The 25,352-nt window shown below is 43.6% G+C and overlaps 1 protein-coding gene across 3 annotated transcripts in view; it reads right to left on the bottom strand.

Annotated features, from left to right (window-relative positions):
* Window positions 1-21,541, bottom strand: part of KAT7 (lysine acetyltransferase 7) — a 31,732-nt gene extending 10,191 nt beyond the window's left edge. Inside the window, exons 1-9 of one of the 3 annotated variants that reach the window (XM_019415821.2) lie at window positions 21,324-21,538; window positions 18,731-18,878; window positions 16,240-16,416; window positions 14,401-14,640; window positions 9,664-9,746; window positions 6,526-6,615; window positions 4,973-5,071; window positions 1,953-2,063; window positions 242-433 (exon numbers count right to left, since the gene is read on the bottom strand). In XM_019415821.2, coding sequence (XP_019271366.1) covers window positions 242-433; window positions 1,953-2,063; window positions 4,973-5,071; window positions 6,526-6,615; window positions 9,664-9,746; window positions 14,401-14,640; window positions 16,240-16,416; window positions 18,731-18,878; window positions 21,324-21,338 — 1,155 coding nt within the window. In that variant the 5' untranslated portion in view covers window positions 21,339-21,538. Of the gene's footprint in view, window positions 1-241; window positions 434-1,952; window positions 2,064-4,972; window positions 5,072-6,525; window positions 6,616-9,663; window positions 9,747-14,400; window positions 14,641-16,239; window positions 16,417-18,730; window positions 18,879-21,323 lie in introns of all 3 variants that reach the window. The other 2 variants (XM_019415823.2, XM_019415822.2) reach the window with 2 other exon arrangements.
* Window positions 21,542-25,352: the final 3,811 nt, after the last annotated feature.

Raw genomic sequence — 25,352 nt, 5'->3', positions numbered from 1 at the left:
AATGTGTATGACAGGATGTGGTTAAGGGACATCAGTTGTTTCAGGTGCCAACACAGCACACCTTGCCACAGGCTGAATCCCCCAACCCTGAGATGTGGCTTTCAATTTCCTATGCCTTCATCTCATTGCTATGGACCACGGAGAGATGCATGGATAAAGGCCATCCAGACAGACAGCAATATCTGGAGCTCCAAAGCTCATCACCATCATGATTGCGGAACCCCAGACCCGGACAACTTACCATGTGCCGGCGGAGTATCGTTTGGCTCTTCATGTATTTTAAACAGAATTCGCACATGTAGAGACGTCCCAATCGTGCATACTCTTCAGGATAGGGAGAATGGTACCAAGTATCGAGCTCATAACGACCAAAAGCAATTGTTTTAATCATGTTGCTCCCCTCTGTGATTTGGCCTTGCAGCCGTAACTTCTCCTAGTGTGGAGAAGAAATCCAAAGTCAGAAGATTAGAATTGATCATCTGTGTTATTAAAAAACCCGTAGTTAGCTTACTATGCATACTACCACCCTAGGCTATGAGAAAAATAGAACTGGCTTCTAACTCACGAGAAATCTGCACTATGGAGGGCTACCTACCTGGGCATGGATAATCAGGAAGGCTTCTAGAAAACTCCTGCCTACACACTGCCTGGCACAGGTCTCAACAGACAGCAAGCGGCTTCTCTCTGCTCCCCCCTACCATGCTCCAGGCCTTGTCTCTTGAACCTCAGAACAAGTCCTTGGTAAAATTTTGTTTTTAACCAGCCTGCACCAAACGAAATTTTAAAGCAATCTACCAAGAATGCAAATGCCCCACCCTTACTGGACACTTCTAAAATGAAACAGAAGAGAGTATCTAGAATGTGCTTTGAGATCTGCTTCTAAAGCTTATGGATCGTTGGGACAGAAATCTACTGGGATAGGGGGCCATCCTCTCAACCTCGGTCCCTGAGAAAAAAAAACATTCCTGAAACATGGACGGGTGCTTTAATTCTGTAATCTAAACTCCAGATAAAGTAGAAAATACTTTTGGGGATCTATCTCTGCTCAGTCGCTAGAATTTGTCAGCATAACCAGGCGGAGAGCGGTGAAACAGACTAACCTGGGGAATGCTCTGTTCCGGAGCAGAACAGAGAAAGCCAGCCATAGCACAGCAGCCCAACCCAGCCCAGCCCAGGGCAGCTATCAAACCCTGCCTCCTCTAAGTTTCCAATAAGTCTATAGGAGGATTTGTAAATTAAGTGTTTGATAAAATTAAAAAAAAAAAAAGGTTTAACGGGATGTTCAGGTTTTAAGCTAAGTTTCCCTCAACACATTTAATCTGTTAAATCAGAGGTACCACAGTTTTTAAAAGCAACGTTGTTGAAAATTCTGCCTAGGGTATCAAAACTACGTGTAAAACTAACTGTAAATAAAAAGCAGAACACAAAACCAGCTTCATGTATGAAACTTGGCTAGGTCAACGCTGAATTTTCTAAAATATCCACCTACAGTCTTTTCCATTATTCCTCTTCACTATTCTTTTAGAGCTAGCCTGGAAGGGCTGAAGAAACTGCTAAGCCTAAGCCAAGTTCCTGGAGGGGGTTAAGAGAACGGAGAGGCGCATCAACCAGTCCAGAGGCTCTCAGAATTGCAAATTACCCAACTGAGACCCAGGGGCACCTATTGTCTTTACCAGCCTCAATACCTCCACACCCGGAACTGGTCCTTCCGGGAGGTGAAAGGGAGAGAGAAAACCCATCAGGCAAAGGAAAGAGAAGGGAGGAGGGGTAATTAATTTTAACTATGAATGGGGTGGATCACCTCGAAGCTGGATAGCTGGGGGAAGGGGAAAGAGATTCAAGCGGCAAAGTACGTTTGTTTAATTCCTGGCCAACTGATGGCTGATCATTCTTCTTGGCAGTCCCACATGCCCTTCCCAAGTGGTCCAGAGCTTGAAGGTTTTCATACTCACCAAATCCTCTGAAGCCCGGGCTTGCGCTCTTCGGAAAAGATCCAAGTCGTATTCGCTAGTCAGGTTTTCCAAGAGAGGTTCCCGAGTATTCCCATAGGTCTGTCTGTGTTCCTAGGAAAATAGCCAGAGCGTGATTCTCTCTGCTTCTAAGAACTTCATCTATTTCAACTGATGCCAACCAGAGGGCCAAGCACAACTATAAGCTATTTACTTAGTGCCTACTATATGCCAGGCATTATACTCGACACCAGGAATTGAGCGTAAGACGCACTATCAGGTTAATGCCAAAAACCACCACTATCCACCCTAATGAATCTAGAAAGAAAATGCTCCTACACCTTCAAAAAGGAGCTTCATTCTTCTATCTCTAAATGAGCACCTCGAGGATCAGAATTCTATGCCTCCATTTCTTCATCTGAAAATGTGCATGACAGTACAAATAAATAAAAATATAACAAACCCAAAGGCACTACACATTCCTAGACAAAACAAAAAACAAAAAAACCAAATCTCTGACACTCAGAGTCTGAGAGTTTAGACTGAAAGGGAAAGCTGCAAAGGGGAAGGGTTAGCTGCGCTCAGGAGTCCTTGGTAAATTCTGTCCCGAGTCGCTGCACCCACTGCGGTCTGCCAAAGGCCCAAAGCTCCCGACTCAGATCTCCAGCCCAAGTGCACAGGCAAAAGAGGATGGCCTCTTTAAAAAACATTTTACTAAATATTAAGCAAGAAGAAAGAGGCAATATTCATAGAAAATCCGAAGCATAAAAATAACCCAGTTCTTAATTAGTATCAAATCTCACCATGATAGTAGAGAAAAGTATCCTTGCGCAGGAAAGGAAGGGCACGGGGGAAACTTCCCTTTTAAACCTCCGATTCTAGCCCTTCCCACTTGATCCTAGACTCCACCTCCCACCCAGAGAATAGGAGATAATGGTTGTTAAGTGGAGTGGATGGCTCATCCTAGGGAGACCATTATAGAGTTCACACGCATATTAGCATGTGAAAAAACCATTCACCAATATCTTGAAGCTATTACAATTTCTTCAGGTTCTTCTGGGCCCATCTGACCAGTGTATTTTGAATTTGGACTCTGTTATCTACGATTTAGGTTCTCAGTATTAAAAGTATTTCTTCTAGTTTCATACACATCTTTTTTTAAGTTAAAAAACATACCCTACCCAGCATTTTTAACAGGAAGGTTGGGTCCCCATCACCTAGCTCAAATTATTGCAAAGTAGATGTTTGTAAGATAAACTTCAGGAGCTTTTCCTTCGGACACTCCTTATACTCATATGATTTCTGGGCAAATTACCTCTCTAAACCTCTCCATTCTTATCTACGAAATAGGTGAGACGCCATCCGTCATAGAGGGCTGTCCTAGAAATGATGGGAACAACATAACCATAACACCTAACACACAAGCACTCGATAAATGCTATCACCGTATTATTTATGCCCCATCTACCCAACATGTGAATAAAAGCCCGGGAAGCAGCAGTCAGCCTCATACTAGAGCCCTCCCTCTACAAACCCAACAGTCTGGTGTAGGTGTTTAGCTACAAATTAGCCCACCATCCATCTCCTACTGGCTGTTGCCATTTATTCGTAAGATTCTCATTCTCAGGGCAGGGAGGACCACCAAATAAAGTAAATACGTAGTTTGGCACGTTTTGGCCTTAGTGAAGCCACGCTGACTGTCTAAGCACTCACAACCCATCTAGTCTGATGACTCAAGAAGCCAAAATTCCAATTCCATGAAAAAATAAACATCAGAAAAAGACCCAGAGATCACACACCGAAACACCCAGGGGGTTACATCTCAGAGGGTGATTTTTATTCTCTGTATTTTTGGTATTTTCTTTCTTTCTTTTCTTTAACGTTTATTCATTTTTGAGAGACAGAGTGCGAGTGGGGGAGGGGCAGAGAGAGAGAGGGAGACACAAGATCTGAAGCAGGCTCCAGGCTCCAGGCGGGTAGCTCAGAGCCTTAGGCGGGCTCGAACCCATGAACTGCGAGATCATGACCTGAGGCAAAGTCGGATGCTTCACCAACTGAGCCACCCAGGTGCCCTTTGGTATTTTCAATAGTAAGCATTTATGAACACGTTTATAAATCTTTATCAATTACATATATTCACATATCACATTTAAAAGAAGTCTTTATTTACATTTTATGCAAAAAGTGTTTTGAAGAATTTTTCATGAACTTGAGGAAATTAGTTCAAACCATTTAAGTGAAAACACAGAAATTCAAAGCTGTACTTACAGTAATATCCAAATGACATAAATAAGGCATTATGTAAAAGGTCAGAAAAGGTCAGGAGGCTCTCCCCCCAGACGCTAACTGTGGTTACTTTTAAGTAACCACTACACCCAATGTGGGGCTCAAACTCACAACCCCAAAATCAAGAGTCCGATGCTTTTCTGACTGAGCCAACCAGGCGTCCCTATTTCCCTGTACTTTTTTTTTTTTTTTCAACGTTTTTTTTATTTATTTTTGGGACAGAGAGACAGAGCATGAACGGGGGAGGGGCAGAGAGAGAGGGAGACACAGAATCGGAAACAGGCTCCAGGCTCTGAGCCATCAGCCCAGAGCCTGACTCGGGGCTTGAACTCACGGACCGCGAGATCGTGACCTGGCTGAAGTCGGACGCTTAACCGACTGCGCCACCCAGGCGCCCCCCCTGTACTTTTCTTAATTGGTCTGTATTCCCTATTACAAATGTGCATTACTTTTAAAACTAGAAAAAAATTAAAATACTACCAAAGAAATCTTATTATACAGAATACATCCCCCAATTAATACTCTTTATCATGTAGGAATTTTGCTTTCCCATTAAAAATACACAGACTCTCACTCAGTTGGAATACTTTTCCTTATACAGACATCTCCAATATCTCGGTATTTGTTCAAGGGGCTAAATTTAACCGTTTACAGCAAATCTGAAAAGCAGAGTTTAGAAACCAAAAGCAATCACATGCAATTACAAGAGTTCATGCCAATGGTCAACGTTTTCTCACCATGTATTTCTCTTTCTGCTCTTTGCTCAGCCCAGAATTCCTTTTCTTCCTGAGTTCGGCCACCTTTTCCTTATACCGCAGCTGCCTCTCTGTTGGTGCCTGAAAGGAAAGAGAAAACTGAGAAGCTAGCCAGAAAACTCATTATGTCAGTACGTTTCAAAATGAAGAACAAAATGAAACGAAACAAAACAAAACATGGCAGGGAAGAAAAAAACGCCAGACGTGTGAAGACCACCCTATGCCTATGACGGCAATTTTCAAATTCCAAATTGGGTTCCCAGACCACCGTGGTTACAGGCAGTTCATGTTTATTTTAAATATTAAGCCCAAAAGAACACATATTAAGGAGGGACGTCTCCACCAGAGCAACACGAATAAAATAAAGATGATTTCAATTCAGTAAGCATGTATTGAACGTTTACTGTTTTCCAAGTACTGATACGACAAGGAATACAATTTTTACACTGAGAAAGATTAGAACCCAAGACAGACAATGAAAAAAAGGAGAGCTACCACTTACAGAGTGCGTATTACCTGCCAAGCACTGGGGATAGGTATTTTGTTAGCTGACGACCCTACCAGGTAGGTATTCTTCTTCACTCGTTTTTATTAACAAAAAAATGCCAGGTGTGTTACAAGGACAGAAAGTTTAGGGAGGTTAGCTGACCTGCCCAAGACCACACAGGTAGAGTCACAGAATCACAGTATTCAAATCCAGATCTGTCTGGCTCCAAACCCAAACTTCTCCCTCCTCACCATGCCTTCCTCTGCTATCCACCTACAATCTAACCACAAAAACAGACATCCGTATGATGAACTGTGATAAAGGCTAAACCGGCCTTCTGAGAACATTACAATGGAACAGATGAGGAAGAAATTCATTCTTGATAGGAGATCTGGGAAGAATTCCTACCACGGCTGAGAGGTGCTGAAGGCCTTGAAGGATAAGCAGAATTTCTTCTTGGTATAGGCACAGAGTTAGGCAGAAAAACAGCAAGACCCAAGACCAAAGGCATTCGTGGAAGAACTAGGAATTTAAGCGTAATCAACAAGCACGAACGTTCAAAGAGGTAGACAAATTAGGGCAAAGCAGCATCTAAGAATCCAAGGGAAGAGAGAAATGGAAGAGAAATGACATGACCAACAAGTGTCAAATGCTAAGGAAAAGTCACCGGTGACCTCGGAAACATGCCAGCAAAGCGAAGGGGTTTGAAAGTAACAAAGGGCTAAAAAGTAGATGCAAAGTGAGGAAACAGAGCAGCAAGTGTATCTTTCAAAGAATGAGGATTATCTTTTATCACTATTACTATCATTATCATAAATAGCACGGGTCCTTCATTTATGAGGCAGAGGTGTTTGCTTCACGAAATTTTACTCTTTGGAAAAACAAAACAAAACAAAAACGCTTCTGAGTTTATGACTGAAGACCAGTTATTTAGAAATACCACAGGGAACGAGAGGCACAGATAGACCTAAAGACCGTTAACGGGGCAGAGGAGATCCCAGACTTGGCTCTCAGACTGTGAGCGGCCAGAGTTTAACAAGGCCCATACCTGGTGCCTGGTTGCATGCCTGTTGTTGTCATCTTGCCTGTGGGACAGCATCCTTTCTTCTATCTGCTTATCCCGGCTCTGTGCTCTCACCTGCAACCATCAACAACGTCAATAAATCCACCTGCTTCTAAGACTAAGTTTACTGAAAGCATAAGAATACAATGGTCATCCCTTGAATTTACGTTGCACTTTCACCTTCAAAGGGTCTTCGCGTTTATTAGCACAATCTCTCCAAGAACAGGCGAGGCAGGCGTCACAGTCTGTCGCCTCAGCCACGAACTAGAGTCAGAGAAGTGAAACCAAGACCGCTGACCGGTGGTAAGGCTAAGATTTTAATTCAGTCTGAGGACTCTGAGCCTGGACCCTTCCCACCGTACAGTGGGTAAGAAACAAGAAACCGTGAGGAAGTGCAAACACAGGGCAAAGAAGTGCGAGGGAAAGGGCGGACACCCGGGGTCAAGTCTACAGGGAAACTGACCTCTGGAGTCGGGTGACCCTAAGACGGATCACATCAGCTCTCCCAACCGTTTCAGGACCATCTCCCGGAAGGAGAGGGCTCGTATCCCACCGCCCGTTCAACTTCACGCTAGGACCCGGCAGGTCAAAACACAATGACTGACATCTTCCCACAGATCGGCTCCTCCCAAACATTCCGTCTATCGACGGCAACGCTTTCTAAGCCACTCACCACGTCAGAAACGAGAAGGTTGCCCTCGTTGCTTCTCTTTGTCTCACACCTCGCATCACAAAATCCATCAGCAAGTCTATCAGGCTGCTCCCCTCCAAAACGTATCCCGAGTCCAATCAGCTCTTACTATCTCCACTGGTACAACGCCAGTCCGGGCCACTAGCTCCTGCCTGAGCCCAGAGCGGTCTGCCAACTAGTCTACCCGGGTCAGCGCCTGCCCCCTCCAGTCCGTTCTCCACGCCACGAACCAGCCGTGACTTTTAGAAAGTGCTCGTGAAAATTCTATTACACCTCTGCTAAAGCCCTCCAAATGCGTCCCGCCGCCATCACAGTAAAGACGCGCTTCCAACGCCAAGGCCTTAACAGGTCCTTCACGATCTGGATCCGGCTTCCGCGTTCCCGATCATGTTCCAGCCACGCTGGCCTACTCTTGGTCCCTCAAACCCAGGCGTTTACCCCCACCTCTCAGCCTCTGTGTTTGCTCGTCCTTCCACTTAACGTCTCTCCTCCTAGATGCAGACACAACCGTCTCCTTGCCCATCAGCCACGTCTCAGGTCAGATGCCAACTCCTCCAGGAGGTCTTCCTGAACAACCCAAGCGGAAGCAGTGCCGTATCCCCGTCACCCCCAAACAGCCACTCTCTGTGTTTGTAGTTTTTGGTTCCTCGCAGCATTTATCACCGCTTGAAATTCTTCTTCCCTTATTAGTTTGTATGTGTTTTGCCTCCCCCTGCGAGAACGTTAGCTCCTCGAACGCAGTCTTTTACTGCATTCACAGGACCCACAGATATCTGTCACGGTGTTTGGCACAGCAGTCTGGAACTGAATAAATTTGGTCCTAACGCTGATTGCAATTGTCCACTGGGAAACTCAGAGTGACCACATATAGGCAAGTACTTTAAAAGTGACAGAGCTTTCAATTTAGGTGAGGAGTTAGTCTATAATTCTTCCACTTGGCATTCTAAATATAATAAAAACCTATATCTTTCCGAAATTCTCTGGATCGTCCAAGTTCCAGTAGTCAAGATGGATTATGCTGAGCCTGATTTCTCTTGCAAAGAAGAAAACACGACAGAGGAAAAATTCAGGAAATGCTTTCCTTTTCTTCGTAACTTTCTTCCCCAAACTGGCATTTTTCTTTTTCTTTTTTGAAAATAAATTGCTTAAGGTAACTCGTTCACATTGCTACAAGCCAACAATGTTTGAAAGTTGTACCCGAGGAAGACGTCAACGCGAGACCACGCTTAGTATCGGATCACGATATTTAAAGTCAAGAGGTAGAGGACAACTCCCAAAAAAGAGATCACGGTTATTTTCAGAGAACGAAAGACCCAAAGCCTTGTCGGCTTCTGCTGCAGATACCGGCAGAGCTGCTCCTGTTGGGATCTGGTCTCAGACTAACGGGAAGATAATGGGCAGACCAACCACTCACTCTTACACAGAGCAGAAGAAATGAGCCTGCTTACACAAGAGATTTGGAATAAAGAAAAATGACAGTGTCTTCAACCTTGAAATCCGTGTAAGCTTTCAAAGTCTACTACTTTGCCGAAAGACTAAACATGCAAAGAAACTTCCCATCGTGTGGTCTCGTTAAGAAAATGAGGACAAATTCCTGAATCGGAAAGAACTAGTGTTAGTTAGGGATTCTAACTTTTCTTAGGATGAAACTGGCTCAGACGGGAATAAATCTGTGACCTTGGCGTTGTCAGAAAATAACAACCACAGGAACAGTTAATGCTTTGATGTCATGAGCTTGGATAACCTGTCCCAACACTACCCACGCAATGCATTTAATTAAGCGTGTTTGCAACTCCTGCTTCCCCATTATTAGTTTCATCCTTGGTAACAGCAGCCTATACAGGAGCCCACAAAATAGGATCTTAGGCTCTCCTAAATCCATCACCCCCAAATCCCAAAAGTTACGTAGGACTGTATCTTTCAAGAATTTAAGACAAAAATTGGCCAAGAGTGGGTGTGACTGAGAGTAACAAAAAGGAAACGTATTCTGCGGAAAGAGAGCCAAAGGAAAATAATCATGCAAAAATTTAAAGAGCAAAATGTCTTCACAGATTCACGAGAAGAGAACTTAATGCATAAATACTGAGATCACATATTGAGGCAAATTAATTCCTCGTGGAAAAGGTCCCTGCCTCGTCGAAGTCAATTTTCGATGGAAAATATCAATGCACACAGGATGATATTCCAAATGTTCCAGATCTCCCTATTAATTTCTTTCGAAGCAGTCATTACATACTGTAATTCTTTTATTTATCTGTTTAAATCTTTTTTTAAAAAACCCAGCTGTATTTTTATTGTTTCCTCCACTGGAAGATAAGAAAAGGGACCTTGCCTATTTTGTTCACATTGTATCCCCAGTGTTTAGCCAAGTGCCTGGCAACAGAAAAGCACTCACTAGATTAAGTATAGAGTCAAATAATGAATACAATTACCTTGCACTCATCAGCGGACAGGTTATGATAGAGCGGGCATCCTGAGATGGAGAAATGTCTCTCATGTTTTCCTGTAAGATGTCCTGTTAAAAGAGGAAAAAACTTAATCTCGAGACAGAAGATTTAAGCTCATAAAGTGACGTGGGTTTTTTTGTGTGTGAAAAAAATTTGTTTAATGTTTATTATTTTTGAGGGAGAGACAGAGAGCAAGCAGGCGAGGGGCAGAGAGAGAGGGAGACACAGAGTCGGAAGCAGGCTCTGGGCTCTGAGCTGTCAAGCACAGAGCCCGACGTGGGGCTCGAACCCACAGGCCATGAGACCATGACCCGAGCTGAAGTCGGACGCTCAACCGAGTCACCCAGGCGCCCCAAAGTGATAAGTTTTCTATAGGACAACTGTGTAATTTGGCTGTATCATTTCTATCCAATATGTATCTGATCACAGATTGAATCCACCAAAAGTAAGTGCTGCCAGGGCCATAACTTGCACCCACTGATGAATTCTTTTTTGCCACAGGAGGGATCTGGCAATCTTTGAACATACTTGTGTATGTTTAATATAAACTGTAGCTCCTTCTGTTCTTTTTTTTTTTTTTTTAAAGTTTATTTTTACTTATTTTGAGAGAGAGATAGAGAGCAAGCAGGGGAGGGGCAGAGACAGAGAGGGAGACAGAATCTGTGCTAACAGCACAGAGCCGGATGCGGGGCTCGAACCCAGGTACTGTGAGATCATGACCTGAGCCGAAGTCAAGAGCTGGACGCTTAACTGACTGAACCATCCAGGCACCCCAGTTCCTTCTGTTCTGATAATGTATTTCTCAAATTCTAAAAAATCATAAAGCCATATATTTATAAAAAGGAACAAAATTACAAACAGAAACATTTTCTTTTGGTGAAACTTAACTTTCCGTTGCTAAATTATCAAGTTATATGTATAACAGGTGCTCCTTCCTTTCTATTATGCAATGCTACCCAATCCGAATTGAACTCCTTTCAATAATCAAAAGAAACTTGTGGAAAATGAAAAAGAAAATGGACTCTTCTATTCTGCAAATAAACATATGTTGACAATTTTGAATCAGGTTAAATATATTCATTTTTTTGGAAGGGGGCTGATTTTGCTTAAAGATTTAGGCTTCTGTAATCAGACTTTTTAATAGATGGTATTTTTAATAATGGGATATTACTCAGCCATAAAAAAGAATGAGATCTTGCCATTTACAATATGGATGGTATAGGGGCACCTGGGTGGCTCAGTAGGTTGAGTGTCTGACTTCAGCTTGGGTCATGATCTCGCGGCTCGTGGGTTCAAGCCCCACATCGGGCTCCACGCTGACAGCATGGAACCTGCTTGGGATTCTCTCTCTCCCTCTCTCTCTGCCCCTCCCTCACTTGTGCTTTCTCTCTCTCAAGACAAAAAAACTCAAAAAAAAATTTTATACAATATGGACGGCATAATGCTAAGTGAAATAAGTGAGTCAGAGAAAGACCAATACCATATGATTTTACTCATAAGTGGAATTGTTTCAGAGTAACAAACGAAGAAAAAAAAGAGACAAACAAGCAAACAAACACCAGGCTCTTAAATACAGAGAACAAAGTGGTGACGCTAAAGACGGAAGGCACGTGGAAAAAGGGGTGAAACAGATAAAAGCTCCTTCTTCACTTTTTAATTTTTCATGTGGTTTTGGGAAACACACAGGGAACTGAACATTACTTCCTTTTTATACGTCTCTTTAACCAAAAAGCTTATAAAACCTTCAGGTAATAGAGACAATAAGATTTTAAAAATCATATATGATTTATAAAGTAAGCTTTAAAGAACAATAGTTCACGTATTGGGAGAGACAGGAATTAATACATGTTATGCGGACTGCCATTTCCCCAGGATTGTGTTATTAAAAATGTGATTTTAGAGATCTGTTCAATTTATCTTGCACACAAAAAACTAACCTCAGTGATCAAACACCGTGTACAAAATGTAAAGCATCCATGTTTTAGAAAGTCTTCTTTCTGTAGATTATTTCCAAAAAATATTTCTGTAGATATTTCTAAGATATTATTCATCTGTATCTTCTGAGTAAATTATTCAAATGTCTTAGTTTATAATAAATAAACTAAAACCAATCAAATGAGTTTATATTAAAAGTTTTATAAATAGGATAGCTAATCTATTGATCTAGCAATTCTATTGTTACAAATTTATTCCACAGGTTTTCTAGCAAGACATCAAACTACATACGTACAAGACTATCCACTATAGTAATATTCAAAGTAGCTAAAAATGAGAAATCTAAATGTCAACTTATACTGTACAATTTAAAAAATTTATAAGCTTTAGGGGTGCCTGGGTGGCTCAGTCGGTTAAGCGTCCGACTTCGGCTCAAGGTCATGATCTCGCGGCTTATGGGTTCGAGCCCCGCGTCAGGCTCTGGGCTGACAACTCAGAGCCCGGAGCCTGCTTCCGATTCTGTGTCTCCCTCTCTCTCTGCCCCTTCCCACTCATGTTCTGTCTCTCTCTCTCTCTCTCAAAAATAAATAAACATTAAAAAAAATTTTTATTTTAATTTATAAGCTTTCAATATAATGGAACGCTCTGTATTCTTTTAAATAGATGGAACCCTAAGTAAGTAAAATACCCAAGATGCCAAACCAACCACTGTATTTTCCCTTTTGTGAATAACAAAAAGGAAATATATGTACATATACATGTGTACGTACATACAAACACACAAACTTACTAGAAGCATTCATAAAAAACTACCAAGAATAGTTTTATATCTGAGGATATGAGTGAAGGAGAACTTTTACTTATTCATTTCAGGGCTTGTAAGTTTGTACAAGCACATAATACTTTTATACCAAAATTATACACACACACACACACACACACACACACACACAAATTAATGCCATTATTTTCCCAAACATAAAGAGTGGAACAGGATCAAAAGTAATTTTGGCAACGGATTTTTTTTTTTTTTATTAAGTAATCTCTGCCCATTGTGGGGCTTGAACTCACGACCAAGATCAAGAACCACATGGTCTACTGACCGAGCCAGCCGGGTGCCGCCTTATCAAAAATAATTTTGGAAGCTCAGGTTCACACTTTTCAAACTTTGCCAGCAGATGAACACCAAAATTCAAAGTGAACTTTCTCTGATGCAACAGATTTGTATTTATCCACTCATCTACTCCATTAAGGGGGTTAAGTACTGAGCAAAGATAACACACGGTCAGGCCCGACTCTGACCTCACCTCCTCCTGTCCACTGTGGCTGCTCCGCCCTAGGCATAGTGGCCCCTAAGTGTGCCTCCAACGGCCTAAGCATTCTCCCGTCCCATACCCTTTGCACTGGTGTGTGTGTGGGTGTGCATGGCCGTACATATGCACAACACCTTACTTGCCCTCTCAGCACTACCTTATCTTCCTTCAGAGAATGGTCTCTAGTTGACCTATTGTACACCTACCTGTTTTGACCTTCCCAGTTAGACTATAAGCTCCGTGAGGGTAGGAACTCTGACATGTTCATAGCTACATCCCCAGAACCTAAAACAGTATCCGCTACATAGCAAACATTCAATAACTATGTACTGAATAGCCAATTAAGCATACGACATAAAGGGAACAAGTTAGGGATGCACGGACAGTGACCAGCAGTGCTGGAGTCCCTTTCCTTGCTGTGCGGCAAGTCGATCCCCTTACCCTCTTAGAGCATGTTGGCTAGCTCTTAAACACTGGTGTTTATATGATGAGGTCTAGTCTTACTTTTTCATTATTTGCGCAAGGAAACAGATTTAGGCCTGAACCAATTAGCTTCTTTGAGCGAAGGCTGGTATGACATTCAGGGGAATTTACGCCCTGTGCATTCTGAGTTCAAATTATCTGAGAAACCAGTGCCAAGACCCGGAAAAGATCCAAATAAATTAAATACTAGGGAAAACATACTGTGGGCCCACAAAGCAGCAGCTCACTCTGTTCTACCTTTTCTGAACCTGATGGCCACATTCACAAGTTCACAAATTCGAGAAGCAGACCCGGTGGAGAAATGCCTGTGATCTCAAAGTCAGCACCTTCCAACTCTAGACAAAAACTTACGCCCAACATGTGCACTGAAGCTCACCTAAGGAGAACTGATAAGGTTTAAACCACTATAAGAATCTGTCAGTCAGGAGTCAAGGTCATAAGAAAACAAAGACATACTCATTTATCTGAGAAGAAATACTTGTCTGGTTTGTATTGATTAAGCACACAAGACCTAAAACCACTGAAGTCACAAAAGGCCGGGGTCTCCTCTGTGCCCTTTTAGTTTCAAAGCCACGCAACAAGAAACCTGTTTTTCTCACTTCCTTAGCAGCTGTGGCCGCACAACCGGGGTTGTGCGTTAGCTTACACTCATTGAGTTTGAACTACGCGCCATACAATGAGCTGTCTGAAGGTAAATGGTCCTCTGTTTTGTTTTTTGCAGGAAAAAGGAGGAAATTTTTCACGGGGGGGAAGCTCTCGATAAGCAGAACGGTGCATCCCACTTAATTTCCTTGCAATCGGATCTGTTATTATGGACGGACAACAGGCCAAGAAGCAAAAATATTCAAGTGGGCAACGCAGTGATACTCTGAGCACCACTGAAGAACCTAAGGAGCTAGGTCACAAGGGAACACAGAACATCTCTTCAGGAGCCTAAGTCCAGAGGGCGAGAAGCACAGAACACAGGCATCGTGAAGCTGGGCGCACTCACCTAGAGAGTTACAGCCTGGAGTAGGACATTTCATATTGAAATTGTAGCTTTCGTGGAAGCGACGACGCTTGGGGCGATGAGAGAGGTCGCTGCCTGAGTCCTTCAGGGACATGTCCTTGGCCATGCTCTCATCGTGAGACACATTAGGGCTGGAGATGTCGATGTCAGACTCAGAAGAAGGTGCGTTTCCAGTTGGAGTTCGAGGTGGAGACTCATCATGATCGGCTGTATTTTTAGTTTCTAAAGCAAAAGTAATTGGTACAGCTCATGAATGAAGTTCATTTGTTGGAGGTTTACTATTCAGAAGAGTTTATGGACTTTCCAGATCCTCTATCGTTTAACCAGTAACTTCTAACCACTTATCTGCTATAAATGAAAATGAAGAGAAACTAACATCATTCCTTTGTGCAACTTTACATTCTGACTACAATTAAGTTTGGAGTTTCCCCAATACATTTCACTTATCTGTGTTCCTCACAAACCCCCAACCATGGATAATCAAAACTAGATGGAGGCAAACTTTTCTTTAAAATTACCATCCAGGGGCACCTGGCTGGCTGTCGGTTGAGTGTCCAAATGTTGACTTTGGCTCATGTCATGATCCCAGGGTCATGGGATCAAGCCCCGCCTCAGGCTCCTCACTGGGCATGGAGGCTGCCTGGGATTCTTTCTCTCCCTCTCCGTCTGACCCTCCCACGCTGGACAGCACACGCACGCATGCACTCTCATTCTCTCTCCCCCTCTCTCAAAAAGCAAAAATAAAAATGCGATGAAATAAATAAAATAAAATAAAATAACCCATTCCACTCCTAGGAGACACACAGGATGGAAGAGAAATGGATGACAGGCTAGGTGTGTGAGTGTGAATGAACTTGGCTCTCGAGATAGCTTGTGAGTAATCTAACAACGTAGATTACAAATCACGGGCTGTAAACCAAATGCCTATAGGAGCTGGGCAAGGCCAGAGACCCAATTGTCCATCTCAAGGAGACAACTACTATTCCGCTCTAGTCAATACTGTGAGTGAATGGGTTACCTCATTCATGTTCCCGGAGATTTGCATTTTTTAAAGGAAACTAGTAACTCAGGTTTTTATATGAAATCTCTGTATTTTCAAATGCTGGCAACAAACTTTTAAAAGTGTTAACACAGTGGGGCACCTGGCTGGCTCAGTCGATTAAGTGTCTGACTCTTGATTTCAGCTCAGGTCACGATCTCGCAGTTCGTGGGTTCAAGCCCTACATCAGGTTCCACACACTGACGGCGTGAAGCCTGCTTAAGAGCCCCCCTCTCTCTCTCTCTGCCCCTCCCCTGCTTGTGCTCTCTTTCTCTCAAAGCAAACTTTGAAAAAATAAAAAATAAAAATGGGAACCCTGTGCAAGCAAACCAACTGAGCGTGTTGGCAGACTAGACGCTCCCCAGTCTATAAGCCATGCGCTAAGGCCTCTGATTTGGGCTGGTGAATCACGATCACAGCAGCTCGCCATCCCCCATTACCGAAGGTCACCTCTCCCCAGAATTTCAGAGATAAATGGACAGACAAGCATGAATGTAAGAAAATCTGGTTTAGGCCTTCCTCATCTGTGGGTAAGAGGGCCACAGTCCCTTTTGCCTGTTATAGGTCCAACCCAATATACTCCAGAGACTGTAAACTTCAAGAGTACTCTAGAGCAAAACTGTCCTCAGCAAGACATTCAAGAAAGGAATCCGGCAAACAGCATTTACCTAGCTGAATTTCGTCAGTACCAGGCATCTACCTGCAGTGGCCCCAAGCCTTCCTTAAGAGGAAACTGACCAGATCTTCTCTGTAACTGACCAATTCATACTATACTCACTCACCTCTATCTGAAAAGTCAACCACCTGCTCAGTTTCTGAGCCAGACGAACGAGTCTGCCGAAGGGGGTACTTTTTTGGAGTCACTGGGGTAGGCTGCTGCTGACTACGGGTCACTCTTCTGGTAGAATAAGCAGGCTCCTCAGTGCCAAAAGATTGCAAATTTCGAACCGGGCTGGAATCTGATCCCCAATTTTAAAAGATAATAAAATAATTAAAGAGAAAAGAAGGAAATTTGTTTTATTTCTCATCCATATGACTTATTACCACCTGCGCCCTCCTCTTCGTATTTCACAAAATCCAACAAATCATTAAAATGTCTATTTTATTAAATAAAAAGGAAGCTAAAGAGACTAGATCAGGCATAGAAATCCAATACAGTACAGAATTAATAGTTTTAGGTTCTGGAATCAAAACTGACTCCCATTCAATCCCCCTGCACCATACCAACTAGCTATAACATCTTGGGCAAGTTCATCTCTCCAGGCCTGTTTCCCTGAACTATTAAAAAAAAAAAAAAGTAAATTATTTGTAAATTCCTCACCTTTGTTGTGAGAAGTCAGTAAGATAATTCATAAAAACGTTTAACGTAATCCCTGGTACCTAGATCTATAGCTTTCTAAGTATTAGCTGCAACGTCTCTTTCTTTCCTGATTCCAACCCACCATCAAACAGGTGCTCTACTTCTAAAGGTAGAACAATACACGTATTTCCTTTCTTCAGGCATCTCTTGTGTTCTTCCTGATTACCCTGTCTGATACTCTGAAGCAAAGTCAGAATGGATTCATGAAGGGTAAGGCAAGAACACAGCTTTTGAAATTCTTTTGGATAACAAAACTATTCTGAATCACCCAGCAGCCTTTTCACATCTCTAATTTGATGACACTGAAAAAAGAATTAGAAAAAGATTCAAAGCTGAAACTAAAGCGTGTTTTAAACAACGAAAGATCCTAAGAGGATATGTACATCTTATTCTGCAAAGAAGAAAATTGAAATTCTCAAACTTTTGGGTTAAAAAAAAAAAAAGCACACAGCTAGGTTATCAGCTTGCACGCCTCCAGGGGATTCAGCCGATTCATAATAGGGTCTATATCTTGCTTTAGAGAGAGCCACCTTACACAGACTACATTGTGAATGATGCCCCTAGGCGTCGTCCAACTCCATAGTTATGAAGTAGAACAACTAAGAAGTGACCCAGGACCCAGTTATTTCCTAGCTGTTTGGAATATTTTCAACTTTCAGGTGGCCAGGGCACAGCCAATTATGCTTTGTGAGAATATCACTCCCTTTCCTTTGCATATACTGTTCTCTCTACCTAGAATGATGTTTTCCCACCTTTCAGTTTGTAAATTCCTAGCAGATCCTTTAAGATTTCCATCTTGGAGACCGGCCCCAGCTCTGAACTTCCATAATATGCTATACAAACGTCTCAGAGCTCTTAACCACATGCATTACTATGATCAGCTGGCATACTATATTTCGCACTGAACTGTGAGCTCCTTACGGGCAGGAATTATGATTTTTCTATCATGGCATTCCAATACATAGCATAGTATCTGAATTACAGTAGTTTTTTATCGGTATTCCCAGTATGCTAAAAAAATAAAAACTTACAAACTGAGAATCTTACAAAACTTACAAACTTACAAAAAGACAACAGCTATACTTTGGCTGAAATGTTAAATACAAAAATAAAGTTAGGAACAGTTGTTGAGAATGTTCTCGTTTTCTCTCATTTTGCATCGTGCTCCTAAAGCAGTAACTAGACCTGCACTATTTAAGTGCTTGAAGCATATTACAAAATTTTCCCCCTTAATCTCTCATCAGCTACTGATCATTAGCTTTTTGTATTAACCGTAACTTTCTTTCCTCCCCAGGGAATGAATCCCAGAGCAGAACCAGGAGGGATGAGGGGCACCTTCTAAATCAAAGCCCAGATGGCTAATCGCACTAGAGAACCTTCAAACTGCCTTCCAACACGGAGGTCCTCTATTCTTTACTACCAAAGCCAACTTCTGGGTATTTACAACTGTAAAGTAGTTGGATGCAACTACTTAGGTCTATGAATCATGTCTGACCACGTTACAGAATGACATGTAAGTTATGGAAGTATTTAGAAGTATTGAACCTCCTCCAAAAACAAGTTCAAGAGACTATTTCAAATGCCTAAGTCTAAGCCATTCTAACAGAAAGTAAAAACATGGTCTTCCCATTTTACTCATGGAAAAACTATTATTCTAAACAAAAGTTAAATGACTTAAGACATATACGCGCCACACAGTCATTGTATCAGATATAGTTCTTTTGGGTCTACAAACTGGACTACCCCCAACAGAACCATTTTTAAGAACCTGATACTTCTGCAGGCATTGACCCTGCATTTTACCAGATTTTGTCATCTACACCAAGCCAAAGGACCAGTTTCCACATTCACACAAGAATATGATGACCAGCGAGGTGGCTATGAGGCACATCAGGAAGAATGAATTCTTATACCTTGGGAACTCTGGCTCAGCCGGGCTGAGGAGCGGGTGACTCGGGCAGATCGCCGGGACGTGCCGTCACTCTCTGAACTGTCTGTGTGCTCGAGATCTGTAGAAAAATCGGAATCTTCGGTTCCATCTGAACTACTGCCTGCATTCCTCTGTAACACCATAGATCCAGACATTAGCACAGAAGCATTTACTCTGTGGGTTTGTCTTAACACTGGAAATAAAATGAATTATGATACTGAAAACACTAAGAAAGGATTCCACCGCCAAATTCCCTTTATTTAAGGCATTTAAACGGAACAACCTGCAAGTAATGCACCTTGGTTAAATAAAAAAGAGAATTAATTCTTACTTTATTGTCACTAATTCTGAAACAAGTACATTTAGAGGTCAGTACCACAAACTGGAAATAAAAGTACCTAATTCGAAATGGTCTGGCTGACATAACTACGTACTTCGAGTCCATGGTGGGGAGAAAAATGTCAGCGCTAGACCCCTTTTAACTCTGGAGTAGCTTTTGTTCAAAGTCTCCATGAACAGCCATCACATTTTTTTTTTTAAACCATATACTAATTCAAAATACCAGGGTCCACAACTCTGATCCCAAGAGAACTTAAAGGAAAAGACTAAAGTTCTTCTTATGTTATCTATCTACGAAGTTTCTCCACGTGAATGCTGAAAGTGGTTAAAAAAAAAAAAAAAAAAGCGGCTTGCATGTGAAGACTTAATATCTAAGAACAGAGATTTTATCATCTTTTCAATAATCATTTGTCAATTTTTAGCCTCCTGAAGATGATTAGCCATAAAGATAACTTTCATCGGTTGAGCATTACCGCTACACCCTTTACTAAGCCAGGAAGGAAAGAGCATTTGCTTAGAAAACAATACAAAGCCTCAAACCACAAGTCCTCTATTTTTTATCCAAAACCCTTAGGGCCAGTTGTGCTTCAAATTCCTAACTTTTTGGCTTTTTGGAAAGGGAATACTTTGCATATATCCCTCAAGTAACACTCCATAATCAAACACACTAATATTTCTACAGCAGAATATAGAAACAATCGCACCAAATCAGATACACAAAACCTGTAAGTAGCCTCAGGATAGTTGAGGACAGGTTTTGCCACCAAATAAGTTACTAAAAACACTTACATTTTCAAAAGCTCTTTGTATTTGGGACCTGCAGAAAAGGGACTGTGGGCCTATTCCAAGGCACCGACACTATTCCTGCACTTGGTTAGCCTTCATATAAATAAATACCACCTACCAATGTAGGCCATTTTAGGAGAAAATAAAAGGTTCAGATGTTTTACTTGAAAACCTCTGTGGAAAAAAAAGATTTCTGCAGAAATAAGCAAGAACACCATGCAGCTTTCCAAATATTTCAAGGGTAAACTGCCCAGAAATGAGCAGAGACTTCAGAGTCATAAGATGAAGGGGGGAGTCTTACAGGTCATCTAGTCCAGTTATCCGTTATTTGAATCCCTGACCATCCCTTCCGGGTTTGACCCTGGAATTCAGCTCTTCTCTCTGGCTTTCACCAACCTCCTTCCCATCTTACCCCAGAGCAGACTTAATCCCTCTCTTACTTCCCTCCCATAATACTTTGTATATACCTCCACGTAGAGAATTTACTAGCTCCTTCTACACTTATTTATATGTCCGTTTTCCCCATCAGACTGTGATCTCCTTAAGCCAGGGATCATGTCTGATTAATTTGTGAATCCCCAGCAACTAGCACAGTAGCAAGCAGTCAATAAGCATTTGTTGAATTAGATTTGTTCTGTAGTCCAGGCTCTGCTATTGCCTAATGGGAGTGGCTTAGGGCACTCCATTAGGCCTCTGTTTGTTCAGCTGCAAAGAAAAGGGATGGGGGTGTCCCTAGGTGACCTTATAAATCCTATGTAATTGTGGAAAGTTTTTGACTTTACGAACTGCATTTTCTGGCCGCTGTCCAAATGAGCAGCTAAGGAAAAAAATACGTCTTAGATGCAAAAGGGCCTGAGCGGGATCCCTAGGGAGTGGGCGCTGGTTCCCTACCACCCAGTCTTCTGCTTTGTTGTGCCCCCCGCCTGGAGAGGAAGGATGCTCCAAAACCCCGCCCATGCACCTATCAGCATCCCCGGCCGGAAGGGCGGGGATTCGTGCCCCCCAATCGCGCTACGGCTACGCCGCGCCCCCACGGGACAGACTGCCAAGTCTAGCCAATCAAGAGAGGAGGGATCGTTCTCTACAGCCAGTCGGAGAGCCGTAGGGCCAGGCCCCGACACCGCCCCCGCACGCGGGGAGGTGACCGTTGGACCCAAATGGGCGGTGTCACCAGCCAATCAATATGCTTCCAGGCGTTTCAGCGACCAATTACCGAGAAGAACGCCTCCGAGCCAGGCAAGCAGAGGGCGGGAATAGTTGCAAGCATAGGCCGAGGCCAGGATCGGGCCCACATTTTTTCTGTCGGGTATGGACAGAAGAGAGGGTTGCTGAGCTAGATTGGGGGTGGCGGGAAGTTGGCACCCAACCACCGTGAGGCGTGGCCAACTGCGTCACGTTGCCCAGTCGACTGTCCTTAGACACCCGCCATCCCTCTGTCCTGTTCCTCTCACCTTCCTTCGCGGCATTGCCGGCGGCTGCGGCCCGACAGTTCCGATTCGGGCAGCGGCGGCAGCAGCAGCAGGAACGGTGGCTCCGGCGGGCTCCGTGGCGGCCTCTGTAGCAGTCCCAATCCTGCGGACGATCCCAAGTGCCTCCTGCTTCACAGCGTCTAGACCCTTCTGCGCAGGCGCCGCGGGCTGAGGCGCTTTTTCCTTCACTTCCGGCTGGGGCTCGCGTCACCTGACGTTACGGGCCAGAGAGGGTGCTGGGAGGTTCGCTCCTTCTGGTGAGGCTAGTGAGCGCCATTTTAGAATTGGGCAGAAAGTAGCACGGCGGTAGAAACCCGGGCCGGCCATGTTTAGTCAGGGGCTTGGCACCTTTTGTGGACGTGGGCAGCCATTCTTGTTTGGGGCTGAAGCCTGACAATTGAAGTTAACGGTTCTCATCTTTACCTTGGGCAAAATTTCCCTTCCCGTTCGTTTTAATTTCTGAAGTAGAGGAAGGAAACCCCCAGAATCCATCAGGTGGCTGAGGTTTAACCCCTTGGTTGCCTGGTTGACCAAAGGACGTTTCCGTTTATCCTTTAAACTCAACGTTGGGAAGGGATATTTTGCCCAAGAAATTGCATCTTAAAAGCCATCCTGTGTCTCAAAGTGATGGGAACGGGGGCTTGTAAAAGGAACTGAAGGGTAGCGTCCATCATCAGGAAGTTTGTTGTCTGGTAGAGGAGACATTGTCCTTGCCCGTAGCGAACAGCAAGTAAGTTAGTTAGTCGTTCAGGTCGCGGAAAGAGGCAGAACCATTCTCCAGAGGCTGTAGCTCCAGAGAATTCCCACATTCGCTCTATGGTGAGCGCCCATCTCCTTCCCCCATTCTGTGTGGGTTTGAGAGCCCTGGGTGGCTCGCGGGGGTGGGGGCGGGTGCTGATGCGGTAGCGAGAGTCGGAGAAGCAGTGATCCCCACTTAGCCCAAGTTAACTCTGGAAATCTAGATGCTTGAGCCAGGAGTTGGAGGAGGGAAGAAGAGGAAGGAATATTTTTAGTAAAGCTGGAGCTTAACAAAAAAAAAAAAAGGCATGGATATTTAAATAATAATAATAATAATAATAATAATAGTAATAGGCCTGTCTTGAGAGGAAGGAAGAGTTGGTCAAGGATGTAAGGCTAGGAGAAGAGCAATTTAAAAAGGCTGGCAAATGGAGAGCAGGCTTTGAGGATGTAATCTCTCTGGAGGAAATGCTTTGAGAGGACCAAAGATTGGCGAAGAGCGACCGGGTGGAATCCAGGCATACTCAGTCATTAAGTTAGGCTCCTGGACCCCAGTTTCACCTGAGGCCAAGTAAGACGGAGTTTTCCCCCTGGAGCAGAGCTAAAGAACAAAGCAGCCGAAGGTAAACATCTGACTGATGCGCTAAACAGAGAACTAGGAAGAGTTAAAGTTCCAGACCCTTAGCCAGCACTCTCCTGCGGGGGGGCATTCTGGACCGGTGGTAATACAGGCAGCTTTCAGTATTTAGTATCTAGCTTCTAGTGTTTAGTATAAATACCTCTGAATAACCTGCTTTAGGTTGAACTGGACATAAGAACTTGTTGGAGCTCTTAATGCTAAAAGCACATCTCAGTTTTGTGTGTCATCCCTAATAGTGCCCAAACGGTCCTCTATGCACAGGAAATGCTTGCTAGTCAATCAAATCATGTTTACCCTTTCACAGTCTCTGAATGGATAGCCCTCAAAGATGGTGAAATATCCCTCCCTGGAAATTAGCACTTTAGAAGATCTTATCCTGACGTAACCACTCGGCATACGAACACCAGCATTACGAATGTTCAACATTAATCTCTTACGCTGGATTCTCCAACACTGCGGCTGACACGAAAGAATGTACAGTTTCATTTAGACATGGTTCTTATCCTTGGAAAATGTGCACTCTGGAAAAAAGGTGAAAAAAGCTAACATCAATAGGATAGAAAGATGGTCCTAAGGAAAATGTATACTTAAAGCGGAATGGGTAGGCGTATTTAGAAGGGGGAAGAGAGAACCCTAAAAGCTCCTTTTTCTTCCTTTCTTTTTCTGAATTAAATATAATCTTTACCTTGAGGGTCATTTTTCATCGTGGCACAATTGGCTTTTGAAGCAGGGACTGATGCTGGGTTTCAGATTCTCTTGACTAAGTTGCCCCCTGCCCATCCTCATCCACCAGACTTAACGTAGGTAGCTCCACTGGTTTTCCTGCCTTTACACAGGCTTTTCCTCCTGCCTGGATGCCTCTCCCAACTTTCTTTAAAACTTATTTCTTCCAGGGTGCCCGGGTGGCTCAGTAGGTTAAGCGTCCGGCTTCAGCTCAGGTCATGATCTCACAGTTTGTGAGTTCGAGCCCCGTGTCGGGCTCCATGCTGACAGCTCAGAGCCTGGAGCCTGCTTCGGATTCTGTGTCTTCCCCTCTCTGTCCCTCCCCCGCTCATGCTCTGTGTGTGTGTGTGTCTCTCTCTCTCAAAAACAAATAAACATTAAAAAATTTACTTTCTTCAGAAAGTCTTTCCTGATTTATTCATTCTAAGGTAGTAAGGCACCGTGATATGGTATTTTGCACTTACTGCTATATTTACACTTTTCCTTATACAACTTGGTAGATGTCCTGTTCCCCTTTCTCCTTTCCAAACAGATAATAGGAACATAACTCCTATTTATTTCGCTCATCAGCTCTCCTAGTGTCCAGCACAGGGCTCTGATGTCAGATCTGGCTTTGAATTTCAGCCCTGCCACTTTCTCGCTGGGGTGCTCTCGGACAAGTTTTCGAATTTGTGCCTCGGTTTTCTTATCTGTGAAATGGAGATGCCAATAGCCGCCCCCACAAGGCTGTTGTAAGGCTCAAAAGAGGTGATTGTGGTAAAGCGCTTAGCAAAGTTCCTGACCAGAGTAAGTGCTCAATAAATGGCCATTGTTACTGACATTTATAATTCCAGTCACCCTAGTCATGGCTGGCATCCTAATGTTTGTGAATGTGGGCATGGTCTAATGATTGCTTATGTCTGTTCAACCTCACTTCAGCTCAAGGAACACAGAGTGGGGGGCGGGGGGGGCACCTGGGTGGCTCAGTCAGTTGAGCGTCCGACTTCTGCCCAGGTCATGATCTTGTGGTTGGAGTTCGAGCCCCGCGTCGGGCTCTGTACTGACAGCTCAGAGCCCAGAGCCTGCTTCGGAATCTGTGACTCCCTCTCTCTCTCTCTCTCTCTCTCTCTCTGCCCCTCCCCTGCTGATGCTCTGTCTCTCAAAGACTAAATAAATGTAGGGGCGCCTGGGTGGCTCAGTTGGTTGGGCGACCGACTTCAGCTCAGGTCACGGTCTCACAGTTCTTGAGTTTGAGCCCTGCATCGGGCTCTGTGCTGACAGCTCAGAGCCTGGAGCCTGCTTTAGATTCTGTGTCTCCCCTCTCTCTGCCCCTCCCCTGCTCATGCTCTGTGTATCTCTGCCTCTCAATAATAAACATTAAAAAAATTTTTTAAAAACCTAAATAAACGTAAAAAAACTAAAAAAAAAAAAAAAAGGTTCTCTGTCTCTCACATCTGTGTTGGGGTGCTTGGGTGGCTCAGTTGGTTAAACATCAGACTCTATGATAACTTACCCTGAGTTGAAGAGGAACAGAGCAAGGTCAGAAGTGGGGGTAGTCTTTTGTGTATGTTCTTGTGCATTTTCTTTCTTGTGTCTGTATCTTGTCTCAGTCACATTTGTAAGCTCTTTAAAAGATTCCTCAACTTCCTTGGGGCACCTGGGTGGCTCAGTCGGTTGAGCATCTGACTTCGGCTCAGGTCAAGATCTCGCATTCGTGGGTTCGAGCCCCCTATCGGGCTCTGTACTGACAGCTCGGAGCCTGGAGCCTGCTTGGGATTCTGTGCCTCCCTCTCTCTCTCTTTCTCTCTCTGACCCTCCCCTGCTTGTGCTCTGTCTCTCTCTGTCTCTCAAAAAGTAAAATAAAATGTTAAAAAAAAAAGTCCCTCAACTTCCTTTAAAATGCTCCCTTGTCAGTAAAATGATAGGTACCA

This window comes from Panthera pardus, unplaced genomic scaffold, assembly GCF_024362965.1.
Source record: "Panthera pardus isolate Hobbes unplaced genomic scaffold, ASM2436296v1 HiC_scaffold_3, whole genome shotgun sequence".
Lineage (NCBI taxonomy): Eukaryota > Metazoa > Chordata > Mammalia > Carnivora > Felidae > Panthera > Panthera pardus.
This window is presented reverse-complemented; position numbering and strand designations above follow the sequence as displayed.